At 45.0% G+C, this 11,684-nt stretch overlaps 1 protein-coding gene across 2 annotated transcripts in view; it reads right to left on the bottom strand.

Moving 5' to 3' along the window:
- Window positions 1–5,166: 5,166 nt before the first annotated feature.
- The window catches only part of olfm2a (olfactomedin 2a), a 19,443-nt gene continuing 12,925 nt past the window's right edge, over window positions 5,167–11,684 (bottom strand). For both annotated transcript variants that reach the window (XM_030789852.1, XM_030789853.1), the window contains exons 3-6: window positions 11,559–11,684; window positions 9,513–9,732; window positions 8,381–8,487; window positions 5,167–5,841 (exon numbers count right to left, since the gene is read on the bottom strand). The exon at window positions 11,559–11,684 is cut by the window's right edge and continues 30 nt beyond it. In XM_030789852.1, the coding sequence (XP_030645712.1) occupies window positions 5,167–5,841; window positions 8,381–8,487; window positions 9,513–9,732; window positions 11,559–11,684 (1,128 nt within the window). The remainder of the gene's footprint in view (window positions 5,842–8,380; window positions 8,488–9,512; window positions 9,733–11,558) is intronic.

Raw genomic sequence — 11,684 nt, 5'->3', positions numbered from 1 at the left:
GTTTTTTTTCTTTCTTAAAAGAGGAGTTTGTTGAAAATTCAGTTGGTGTCAACTGCTCTTCCGTTTGGGAATTGGTGATACGTGAGCAGATTTTGCAGACCTGTACGGGGCTGGCCGGACAAGGGGCTCCTGAGAAAGTCCTGTGAGGCTTTTGCGTCGCCGTAAGTGATGAACAGCATTGAGAGGCTTTGGGCGTCGAAATCCGGTGTGTGGAGCCGTTGTTGACAAGCGGAGAGCAGTACCGTCGTTCCCTGTGGTCTCCGCTTGGCCGTAACGCGCCGTGCCGTGATGAATGTAAAATTGATAAGGGGACTCATTGATATGCACCAACGGGAGCGCGGGAAAAAAAATCCATTGACTAGCTCAGCAGCTCTTGTAGCTTGTTTTGGAGAAATTAATTTAATAACGGGATCAGTAAGGCACAGTGATCATGGCCCTAGCCCCAATTTGCATATTAATAAGACACAGGGCCTTGATAACTGCGATGTGTAGGTAAAGAGGTGTTTGTGATTGCCTTTCGCCGACTCTGAAAAACGACAAAGGAGGCTGTTGTATATTGTTAAGAGGCCAGCCCCCTAAAAATCGATATATTTTGAATCAGAATGCAAATGACTCTTGCATCATTCTGAGGTTGTACTTCATGATCGGAACTGATACATTACGTGAGATTTTATGATTTCACAATGATGTCATATCTTGGACTCCAACAGTTGGCAGTAGACTAGCAGCATACAAATAGTTTGCAACAAAATTTGAATTTGTGCTTATCTTAACGCCCCCCCCCCCATCTGTCTATCTATCTATCTATTTATCTATCTATCTATCTACCCCTCTCCCTTTTGTGTGTGTGTGTGTGTGCACATGTGTGCGCGCGCGTGTTTATGCATAAATACTACTTTGCTCACTGACTCCACTGAAGTGAACTCAGATTAGTGTTTAGCTCCATATCCTGTCTGACCCAACCTTCCCCTTCCTTTCCCTCTTTTCCTCTCAGTGCCTTCTCAGGCCCTCTGGTCTTTAGACTGGCTTTCTCATTTGCTCTCAGAAAGGTCTCTCATTTGTTACAGAGTTGGTGTGAGAGTGAAGACTCTGTCTACTGAGCTGCTAACACTCTTAATCTTTTCAGAGAGAGCGGGAGAGAAAGAGAGAGAGAGAGAGAGAGAGAGAGAGAGAGAGAGAGAGAGAAAGAGGCTCAATCACACCGTGAATATTCAGTGGCTAGCTCAAACTTCTACCCAGAATTTGGTCATTACCAAAATACAACCCCCGAAAAACAATTCAGTGTAATCTTCGCTGTAACATAGTGAGATATTTGTAAATGCCAAATAACATTCTCCATGTTTTCCCACACTCGGCGGATTGTAAAATGGGCCTATAACCTAGAATATAATTCATTTCATCCTACAGTTTGCATAGTTGAATGCAATATTTTTTCTGTGCCTCCCCTATACTCCCACACACAGTCTCTCACGGATCCATATGTACAGATGGTGTGTTCTAGAGGTTGCTGGAAGGAGGAGTTAGTCCATCAGAATACTGATTTCCTTTGTCTCCTCTCCTCTTGTCTTTCAAGGATGAGGAGATAGATACAGACAGATAGACAGATAAATTGATAGATAGATTGAGAGAGAGAGAGAGAGAGAGAGAGAGAGAGCATTAGAGTAGAATAAGACAGAGAGATGAAAGTCATATGACTACTTGAAGCGTTAACTCTGTTCACAAATGAAATGCATGCGTTGGTCTGAGGGAAAAATTTAAGCGAGAGGAGGAGTAAACCTGTCTGCCGGTGAGAACACAAGGATTATGGATGTGCCTTTTCCAAAGCGCGAGTCCTGTTATCATTTTAATCGTGCTGATTATGCAGCACGGATGAATTCTGAGATTTCCATTAGCGCTGCTCGTCAAACAAATCCTACTATCGCGCCGAACCTATGCCGCATTTCGAGCCTTTTTTTATCCCTCTCTTTACTGTCGCTGTCAAATTATTATGGCAGTCTGATTTGGTCACTGTCATCTGTACAATATAAGAAGCGATTCTGTCTGTGGAGAGCGCGTTTAGAGTCATTCATTGTCCACTGTCACTTCTCTGTTTTGAGGTAAAGCGAGTGTCCAGCTATAGCGTGTTCAGGCGCTGGGCCCGCGGTACTGGCCTGCAAGTCTTTAATTACAAAGTCCAACGAGAAGCCCCTGCGGTTCAGCGTTTCACGGTAAATCTTTAATGCCTCAGTGGAGTGTGCCATGTCAGAACATCAAGGTTATAAAAGCGAATGACCCGTGGCTGGCGACCAGAATATCTCAGCTGTACTGTCCTTCACAAATCAAGAGCTAATGAGATTAGTACTGGGAGGGCTGAATCAATGGACGCTTAAAAAATACAATTAAACAGCCAATTACAAAGTCGCGTCTCCGGAGAGATAAAAAGGAATAAAACTTATTCCAACGCTGTTCCCTTTTCTCTCCGTCCTGTTTCCGAAACCCCTCCTCTTTTATAGAAGTGAGAAAAGAACCGTTGAGTCTCGGAGCTAAAAAAAAAAAAAGGAAAAGAAGAAGAAGAAGAAGAAGAAGAAGAAGAAGAATTGAGAAAGTTTTGAATCTACCTATAACCTTATTTTAAGGTAACGGAGGGAAGGAATAATCGGCTCAACAGGTGGAGGTTTAAAACAGTGGCAGTGACCTTCTATAGAATTAATATAAAAATTCATGGTGTTAAAGTGAGACATTTTCAGCTGAACAGCCGAAGGGCATGTATGACTAATGCATAAACGTACAAGAACTAATGTATGTGACCAAAGTTTATGTAACCTATATGTATTAGATGTATTTAAATAGCAAGCCCCGGAGGAGCAAATAAACAGGCCCGAGGTGAATGGAAAGCGAACAAGTGGGGCCATATTCGGGTAATAAATGGTGTTTTTACAGATCCTCCCGCCGTGGATGGGAGGGCCGGTGGCTGTTTTAATTGGCCGTGTATAAAGCAGCTGTCAGACCTTGCTTTCGAGTTGTAAGTCTTAATTAAACAGCGGTGCATGCTGGGGCTTTGGCTGGAGTCGCGGCGAGGAGCGACAGCCTCTCTTTCTTATGTGGATCACTCTCGTATAACCCCCCCCCCCCACACACACACACACACGCCGATTAATCTCCTGGACCACTGGTTCCCTCGGAGAGTCGCCGAGGCCATGTGATATCCTCCCTCCTCTTTCTTCTCCTCCCCCTCCTCCTATTCCTCAGCCCTATTTTCACTGCATCATTCTGCCTTCATCACTTAGACCACTCAGTCTGAGTGAGTGCATATAGAGACCATGTCTGAATGAGTGACTACCTGCTCTCTGCTTTTATAGGTGGTACTTCTGCCGAGAGTTTCTCATCTCGGGTTTTCTGCTCTACATTACTGTGGACTGGACAGAACGAATACGCAGTAACCTTCTCGCATAAAAGTTTATGTTTTATTCTGTTTTAGCCATCAACTGATTTAAGACCCACGACTCTGCAAGATGGGCCAAAGGAAATATTATCCTGCCCATAATTTTCAATCATGATCTTGAAGAGAGACAGAGAGCAGAGAGAGAGAGAGAGAGAGAGAGAGAGAGAGAGAGAGAGAGAGAGAAGGGGGGGGGGGGGGTGGAGATGGAGTAGAGAGAGGTTGAGATGACACACACTAGTGAATAATCATTTGTTGGACCTCATTCTGAACTGTGATTGTCAGTGAACAATGGTTTCAACTTCATACCCTAGTGTAGAATATACAACAAAGCTCTTGTTTGAGATCAGAGAGTGTAGAGTTTGGAGGAAAACACAGACAGGTGACACAGACAGCTGGGTGGTTCTCCAGAGAGCCCCCTGTGCGTCTATTGTTGCATCTCGGCTCCACAGAACTACTTCTGTACCCAGATGATCCCTATTTTCATACATTTATAAAGGGTCTTATGATATTTGACTTAAAAAAAAAACATTTTATGTTGGCTACAAAATTTGTTTTTTTTGGTAGAATTGTTTGACTTTAAGGTCGCTTACATGAAAGACCTCCTTTATGACTTTGTGTGACACTTCTCACTGTTGGAAAGAATCTTTTAACTGAACTCTTGTGTCCTGATCATACGAGCTGTTTTTTTTTTTGTAGTCTATTATGCATGCCAAGTACATTCTCTCTTTTCTTTAGGAATGCACGAACAGAATGCACTGAGAAAATAATTTGACAGACTTAAACCCACAACCCTTAAGATTAAATATATAATTTTTTTCCTTCAATCTTTCATACTGAAAAACTGCAGTAAATTCAACCCCACTGTGGAGTATGTCTCCAAAATGGTAGCAGATTGCAGCCTGGCAAAAAAACAAACAACAAACAACAACAGCGGGCGTCGGCGGAGCCTGGAGCCTCATCTGTCCGCGCGAATGCTAATGTTTTTCTCTACGCCTCCTTTTTTCCTTCTCTCTCGTCCCTCCCTTCACCTCACCCCCTTTTCTGTCTTTTCATGTGGAAGAGCTCTCTCCTTCTCTGACAGATCTCCTCAGGAAGCCTGACATGTGGTCTCCACTTTATACACTCCTGCAGGCCTCAGTTCAAGAAAACTGCCCTTAAGACTACTGAAAAAGCGGCTGATATCACGTCGCTACTGTTGTTTATTCCTTGAATTGTGACGGTAACCTGGTGAAAGTTTCACTAGTATGGGAGGAAGCTTGATTATGTATTATTCTAGAGCAAAAAAAAAAAAAACCCCACCAACCCAAACATCAACCACGCCCCCCCCCCCCCCCCCCCCGAAAACCCGAATGAAGAACAGACTCTAAACTGTTAAAGGTCAATATTTATTTATTTTCTTTGTCACCAATGAAAAAGAACGTACTCATGCTGACTCATGACAGAAAGAAAAAAAGAAAAGAAAACAAAAAGAAAAGAAAGGCTCAGTCCATATATCATTACCGACCTCACTTTGTCGGCGTGGTTTTTTTTTTTTCCCTCGTACATTGAAGTGAATAGTAGCACTCTATGAAGATTGAGACAATGTAAAAAAGATCTACACCTCAGTCACGTCCTCCTTGTAAGTACATGGTGTGTGTGTGTGTGTGTGTGTGTGTGTGTGGAAGAGAGAGAGTGTGTGTTGAATGTGCACTGTGTCTGAGTGTGTGAGCGTGTGTTTGTATGTGCGTCTGTGTGCGTGTTTCGGTCTAGTCCTCGGAGGTCTTGATAACCTGAAACAGCGTGACGTTGTACAACACCTGGTGTCCATTGTTCCAGGTGTATAGGACCCTTTCACGGGGGTTGTAGTCCATCATTGAGATATGAGAATACTGGTTATGGAATGGAATGTCTGTATACTCGTACGTGGACGTGTTGGTGTAGTAGGCGAAGTAGATCTTGGCTCCGGCCAGATGGGAGTTGGTGACGTAAAGGGTGCCACAGATCATGAAGGACTCGCCGGCGCTCCGTTTGGGGAAGCCGGTGTCCCACGTCTGGAGCACCTCCAGGCTCTGAGGCTCCAGCCGGCTGATCACGATGTTTCCAGCATTGGGGATGGTGGTGTAGACGGCCCATAGGCCGTTCTCATCCGCCATGAGGTCGATGTCGGACGAACCGCCCCAAGAGTAAGGGAAGGTGTTGTTATAACCGGCTCCGCTGAGACTTCGCTGTACCAGGACGCTGCGCGAACGGAAATGGTACTTAATGATGATGTTGCTCTGGTACTTGTTGTAGTACAAGGAGCCGTTGTAGACCACGTGACCGGTTCCGGCCCAAGGGTGTGGCAGGAGGTGCTGGACGAAGTTCTGACCCTTCATGAAATCGTTCATGGTGCGGTACTCCAGTACACGACGACCTTTGAAATAACCATCCATTGACCAAACCTGAGAGACAGAGACAGGGCGAGAGAGACGGGGAGCGAATAGAAAATAGTAAAAAAGAAGAAAAAAAAAGAAAAAAAGAGAGTGTAGAAGAGACAGAAAGTCAGTTAGAGGAAAAAGAGATGTGAAAATGAAAAGAGAAGAGAAAATGAAGGGAGAGTGAAAGCATATTCCATGATGAAAGGGTACCAGATCTAACGAGATGCCATCTCCTGACTGACTGTGCGAAAATGACAGGAGGCCTTTTTCTTCCTGTGTTACCTGCGGCGATGCACTCTCTCTCTCACTCTCTCTCTCTCTCTCTCTCTCTCTCTCTCTCTCTCACTCTCTCCTCTGCATCTGAGCTAGTGCACGTGCAGGCGTGCACGCGCACGTGCACATGCACACGCGCATGCGCATGCACAGATCTGGTGTGTGCTAGTGCATTCATTGATCTGCTCTCCGTGGTGGTGGTGCTCGGCACTCAGCTTCTGCATTTGCTCCCTGGCCTTTTCCTGGTCTACATTTACAGAAAATCGATGCAGTTAGCGGGTCTCTCTTTTCCCGCAGCACTCTCTGCATGAGTGCAGCTTCCCACAGTTACTGAGCTTCTCCACAATGGGCCCCCACCCCGCCAATCCAATCTTTCCAAACTGTCCGACCATCAATTAATTGATTGTAATTGAAATCTCTTGTAAAATACTTTTTCATGTCTTGTTACTCTTTAATACGGCCTGAGAGGATCTCCGATTCTCTGTCTGTCAACCAGTCTCTTTCCATTGCTGTGCTCTATTTCATTTTTTTTTTCTTTTCTTTTCTTTTCATTTCTTTTCTTTTCTTTTCTTTTCTCCTTGTTATCTCTCTCTCTCCCTCTTTATTTTCTTCTGCATCTTTCCATATTCTCTCTTTCCCTCTCCGTCTCTCGCTTTACCTTTTTCTACCTCTTTCATCCCCCCCCCCCTCTCTCTCTCCCTCTCTCTCTTTCTCTCTCGCTCTCTGTGGTGTCTCTCTCCATTTTCCTCGTTCCATCTTCCCCTTGCTCTCCCCCTTGTCTTCTTCTTCGTCTTCCCATCTCTCTATCTCTCCATCCTTCCCTCACATATCATGCAGAGTTACGGTGCTTCTGCTTATTTTTAGCGCTGTTTTCCAGGGGGAGTCTGTTGAGGGCGGGTGGTGAGCTACAGCAGGTGAGTTGTGGAAAGGAAGGATTAGGGAGCATTAGGTATCGTATTTCCTCTGTCGGTTAAATGAGTCCCTAGAGCAGAGGAAGCTAAGCCATGGTCAAGCTGTAGTTAAGCTATCTCAGTCAATGCTGCCTCTCTCTCTCTCTCTCTCTCTCTCTCCAGGTCCCTGTGGGCTCACTGCGGCTTGATGTTTTTTGTTGCTGTTGTTTTTTTGTTTTTTTTTTTTCAATAGGGGAGCCTGTATTACTGTGGCAGTGGAAGTAAAGACATTACTCTTTCCAAATGTGGACACGATGATTGATACAAAACATTAGCGTGATGCCGGTGATTTATTTAGCAATTATTGTGATCGCTGATTGATACGAGTTAATGTGGTCACAGCGAACGACGCCGTCGTTAAGATGAGAGAATGAGCCGATCAAAGGAGATGACCTTTGCAGTTCACACTATTCATATGGTCTGAGACATGACAAGGATTAAATAATGATTTTAAAATGCTCTTTTCCTCTCCTCTTCCTCCTCCTCTGCTCCGCTCTCTGTTTTTCCTCTCCTCCTCTCTGCAGGTTCTGTTTTTCCTCTCCTCCTCTCTGCAGGAGAAGCTCTGTACAGATCCTGTCTTTCAACAGCTTATCTAGCACTGGTGAATTTTCTGGGTGGTGGTAACTCGTAAACCATCAGCCCAAATAAGTCGTTAATATTTAGATGGATCATGGTGAGAATAGTTGCTTTTTCTCCGACAGAGGAGGTGTGGAAAGGAGATGGGGAAGGAACAGTGAAGAAAAAGGAAAAGAGGAGGACCATCCATTAGTGACTCAGCACTCACTACTCAGAAGATCAACCTTAACGCAGTACTGAGTCAGTCTCACATTGCCTCGCCCTCTCCCTCTCCCTCTCTCTCTCCCTCTATCCCTATCTCTCTCTCTGCCCCTCTCTTTCTCTCTCCCTCTCCCTCCCTCTCTCTCTCTCTCTCTCCCTCTATCCCTATCCCTCTCTCTCTTCCCCCTCCCTCTCTCTCCCCCTCTCTTTCTCTCTCCCTCTCTCTCTCCCTCCCTCTATCTCTCTCTCTCACTCTCTCCCTCAATCTCTCCCTCCCTCTCTCTCTCTCTCTCTCTCTCTCTCTCTCTCTCTCTCCTTCTATCCCTATCTCTCTCTCTTCTCCCTCTCCCTCTCTCTCCCCCTCTCTTTCTCTCTCCTTCTCTCTCTCCCTCCCTCTATCACTCTCCCTCTCTCTCTCCCTCCCTCTCTCTCTCTCTCTCTCTCTCTCTCTCTCTCTAACTCTCCCTCTCTCTCCAGGGCTTGACTGTGTATCATCTCCTGTATAGACAATGTTGTTGACATTGAGCAGTCGGTCATGGATCGTGTGCAGACTGGAGTCTCACCCTGTTATCAGAGCTGGGGATCATGGTGTCAGTCATCCAGGAGCCGAACCGCGACCCGGACGCACGGATAGTGATTGGGTTACTCACGCCAGTCAGCTTTCCACAACCTACATGCACACACACACACACACACACACACACACACACACAGATGTGCTATTAATTAAAAAGATTTATTTCTCCCTAACTCAAATGGACCACTAAAATGAGAAAATGCTAAAGATAGCCAGTTTCACTTCTGGTATCTGCGGTTCATTTTTCAGTGTAGCTTTGGTTTTCTTTTTATGTTAAATCATCAGTTTAGATTCCCGCATTACATGATGTTCTTTTTTTTTTTTTTATTCATGGATTTTAGAGCCAGTTATCCATTCAGCAAAATGAACTTTGATCATTTCAAACAAAAAGCACATAACTCATTAGCGAGCTACTGTTCTTTTCTTGCTTGCTGTTCCTTACTTAAATGAGACAGCAATTATGCTTTAAATGCCATTACGCCTCTGTATCTGCTTCCTTTAGTTACCAAAAAATGCTAAGTGTTTTCCCCACTCCAGAGGAACAGATATTACTTTGATTTGTGGCTTTAGAACTTTTCCATATCAGAATCGTTATTGTATACGTTCAACTGTGATTCATGTTGATGAACAGAATGAGAGTAAAAACTGTTTCCAAAGAGACTCTTTCCATTCTCTTTCCATTCCCATTTAATGATGACGCTATATTTCATGGTAATATTTACAGATGTAGCCTTTAAGCGAATCTTCATGGGTCACTGTTAAATGAATTTTTCTTGGGTCTCTTGTATCACTTAGCTGTGACGTTGGCTGTGGTGCCACAGCCAGCCGGTCAGTGCACTTGTTCTGCCTCAGCGATTTTCTGGCTTCTGTGATTCCCACAAACTCAGTTACCATTGATGTCTCCCTGCCAGCGCTGGCAGACTAGGCTCTCAAAAGCCCGAGAATCAATCTCCACCTTCAACCACTGCTTATACCAGCATTTGATATATCTCTGCTACCTAGCCTCCCCCATATCACCACCACACAGACACAGACACATATGTACGCGCACGCACATGTACGCGCACACACAGACACACACGCGTGCACACACACACACACACACACAATGCTTTTACCCAGTTTCTGCATGCACGAATGCAGCCTGGTCTCCAGGAGGAGCACCCTCTGTCGGAGCTCCTCGTAGTCGTAGGCTCCCATCTCCTCCTGGATGGCCATGAGCACCAGAGACAAGTTCCGCACCTCCTCCCTCAACCTCAGGATCATTCTCGCATCTGTCTTGTACTGCTCCAGGACTGGCAGCAGGGGGAGCAGCTGAGTCACTTTATCCTTCAACTCCTAAGGGAGCCACATACACGCAAAGAGAGAGAGAGAGAGAGAGAGAGAGAGAGGAACAGATGTAACAAAGAGAGCGGCAGTGGGTTGAGGTTACATATCTTTTTGCAGAGTTATCTCACCATATGCAAAAGGAGAGCTCAGGGAAGTGTACTGGTCATTCACAGCTCTCAGTTGGAATACCCGTCATTTGGAGAGAACTGCACCCCTTAGACTATTCCTTTAACACAGTCATTCTTCTCCACTGTCGTGCTACACTTCACATGAAGCTCCTAGGCTATCCATCCATCCATCCATTCATCCATCCATCTGTCCATTTTCTATCCATCCATCCATCCATCCATCCTTCCATCCATCCATCCATCCATCCAGCCACCTGCATTTTCATTTAGAAAGTGCCTTTCCCTCCTTGGTTCATATCGATCAGAGAGACTCTTCGTGAGGTTTGTTTCTCATATATGGGCAAAACTGGCCCAGCCCGCAGCTCCTGTGACTGTACGTGATAGAGTGGTGAGGCAGAAGAAACCCGGGGCTACAGAGTGCTGACACCTCGTCAACACGGCAGATCAATTAAAAAGCTGAGCTGGGGGGGGAGTGCCAGGCCCAGCCCTAAGTTAAAGGCATATCAATAACACATATGAGGCAGAGGTGTATCAATAAAATATGCTAGCCACAGGACGGACTGTTTCCTCCTTGTTAAGGTTTATCGTAAATCTGGTGATGGAGTTGCTCTCAAGCCCAAGGCGTCGTGTCATAAATCTCGTCCTCCCCCCCCCCTCCCGTTTTTTTTTGTACCACGAAAATTTGGTCTCGTTAATCTCTCACCCTGCCACTGGCGACTTTGAGCTCACTGCATTTATCAGCCATCCCGGCTGAAATAAAGCCCCGGGTTTTTTTTTTTTTTTTCTTTCTCAGATTCTCTAAACTACTCCTCCAAGATCTAAAAAAAAAGCCCAAAAAAAAAACCCTGTCTCATTGCAGTTCCGCATAAAAAATAATAGAATACTTTTAGAGTACCCATTGATACGGCAATAATAATCATTTCTAGAAGAGGGAAAACAATCTGAGTAATTGACTCTACAGTGAAGAATATGACTAGGCTAGGAACCAATGGGAGCCAATCCCAGAAGGTCTGAATAACTATCTTTAATCCTGCCTTTCATTAGCGAGGGGGGAAAAAAAAGAGTCTTATATTAAAATATTAAAACACATTTTTTTTTTGTGGTTACCTCAGCTTCTAACTTATCTAATATCTTGGAAAATGTGTGTTATAATGTATGGGCCAACACACTCAGCATGATTTTAAGAAGATGAAAAGCTGTACTAATCATAAGGGCCTGGATCTTAGCCTACGGGAGATAAAAAGGGCATAAATGTTAATATACATGCCTGTTAGCAGAAAAAAAAAATCGAAAGCTGAGGCTTTTAACCACACTCATAGACACACGCGCACACACACTTAAAAGAAAAAAAAACCCCCACACCAAACAGGTCTTTTTGGACCCGAGGTGAAATAATGGAGGAGCGTTTGAATTGTCTTAAAGGGCTTCCAGGACATGATTCAATTAACAGATAAAAATCTGATACAAACCTCTGTATTGGAGGTGTAGGTGTGTGTGTGTGTGTGTGTGTGTGTGTGCGTGTGTGCTTGTGTGTGTGCTTGTGTGTGTGCGCGTGCGCATGTGCGTGCGTGCTTCCGGCAGAGGTTGCCATTGTTCTATCCTGCTGGGTGGTTGTGTGTTAGACACACACCTAAATGAGAGATTTTTACACAGGGATTTGGGATGGGGGTGGGGTGGACCATGCTGAGCTCCATTTAGCTTCAGTACCTGAAAACTCTTGGGGTTGAGACTACGGGGGTTCTCTGATGCTGTTTTCAGTTTGCCATCCACCGTCTTCATCAGGTTCTCAGTGTCTCTGACATACTGCAGGTCCCTGTACGTCCTCAGGTCTAA

The sequence above is a fragment of the Chanos chanos genome, chromosome 13 (assembly GCF_902362185.1).
Source record: "Chanos chanos chromosome 13, fChaCha1.1, whole genome shotgun sequence".
Classification (NCBI taxonomy): Eukaryota; Metazoa; Chordata; class Actinopteri; order Gonorynchiformes; family Chanidae; genus Chanos; species Chanos chanos.
The sequence above is the reverse complement of the archived record's forward strand: the minus strand, read 5'-3'. Positions and strand labels throughout refer to the sequence as shown.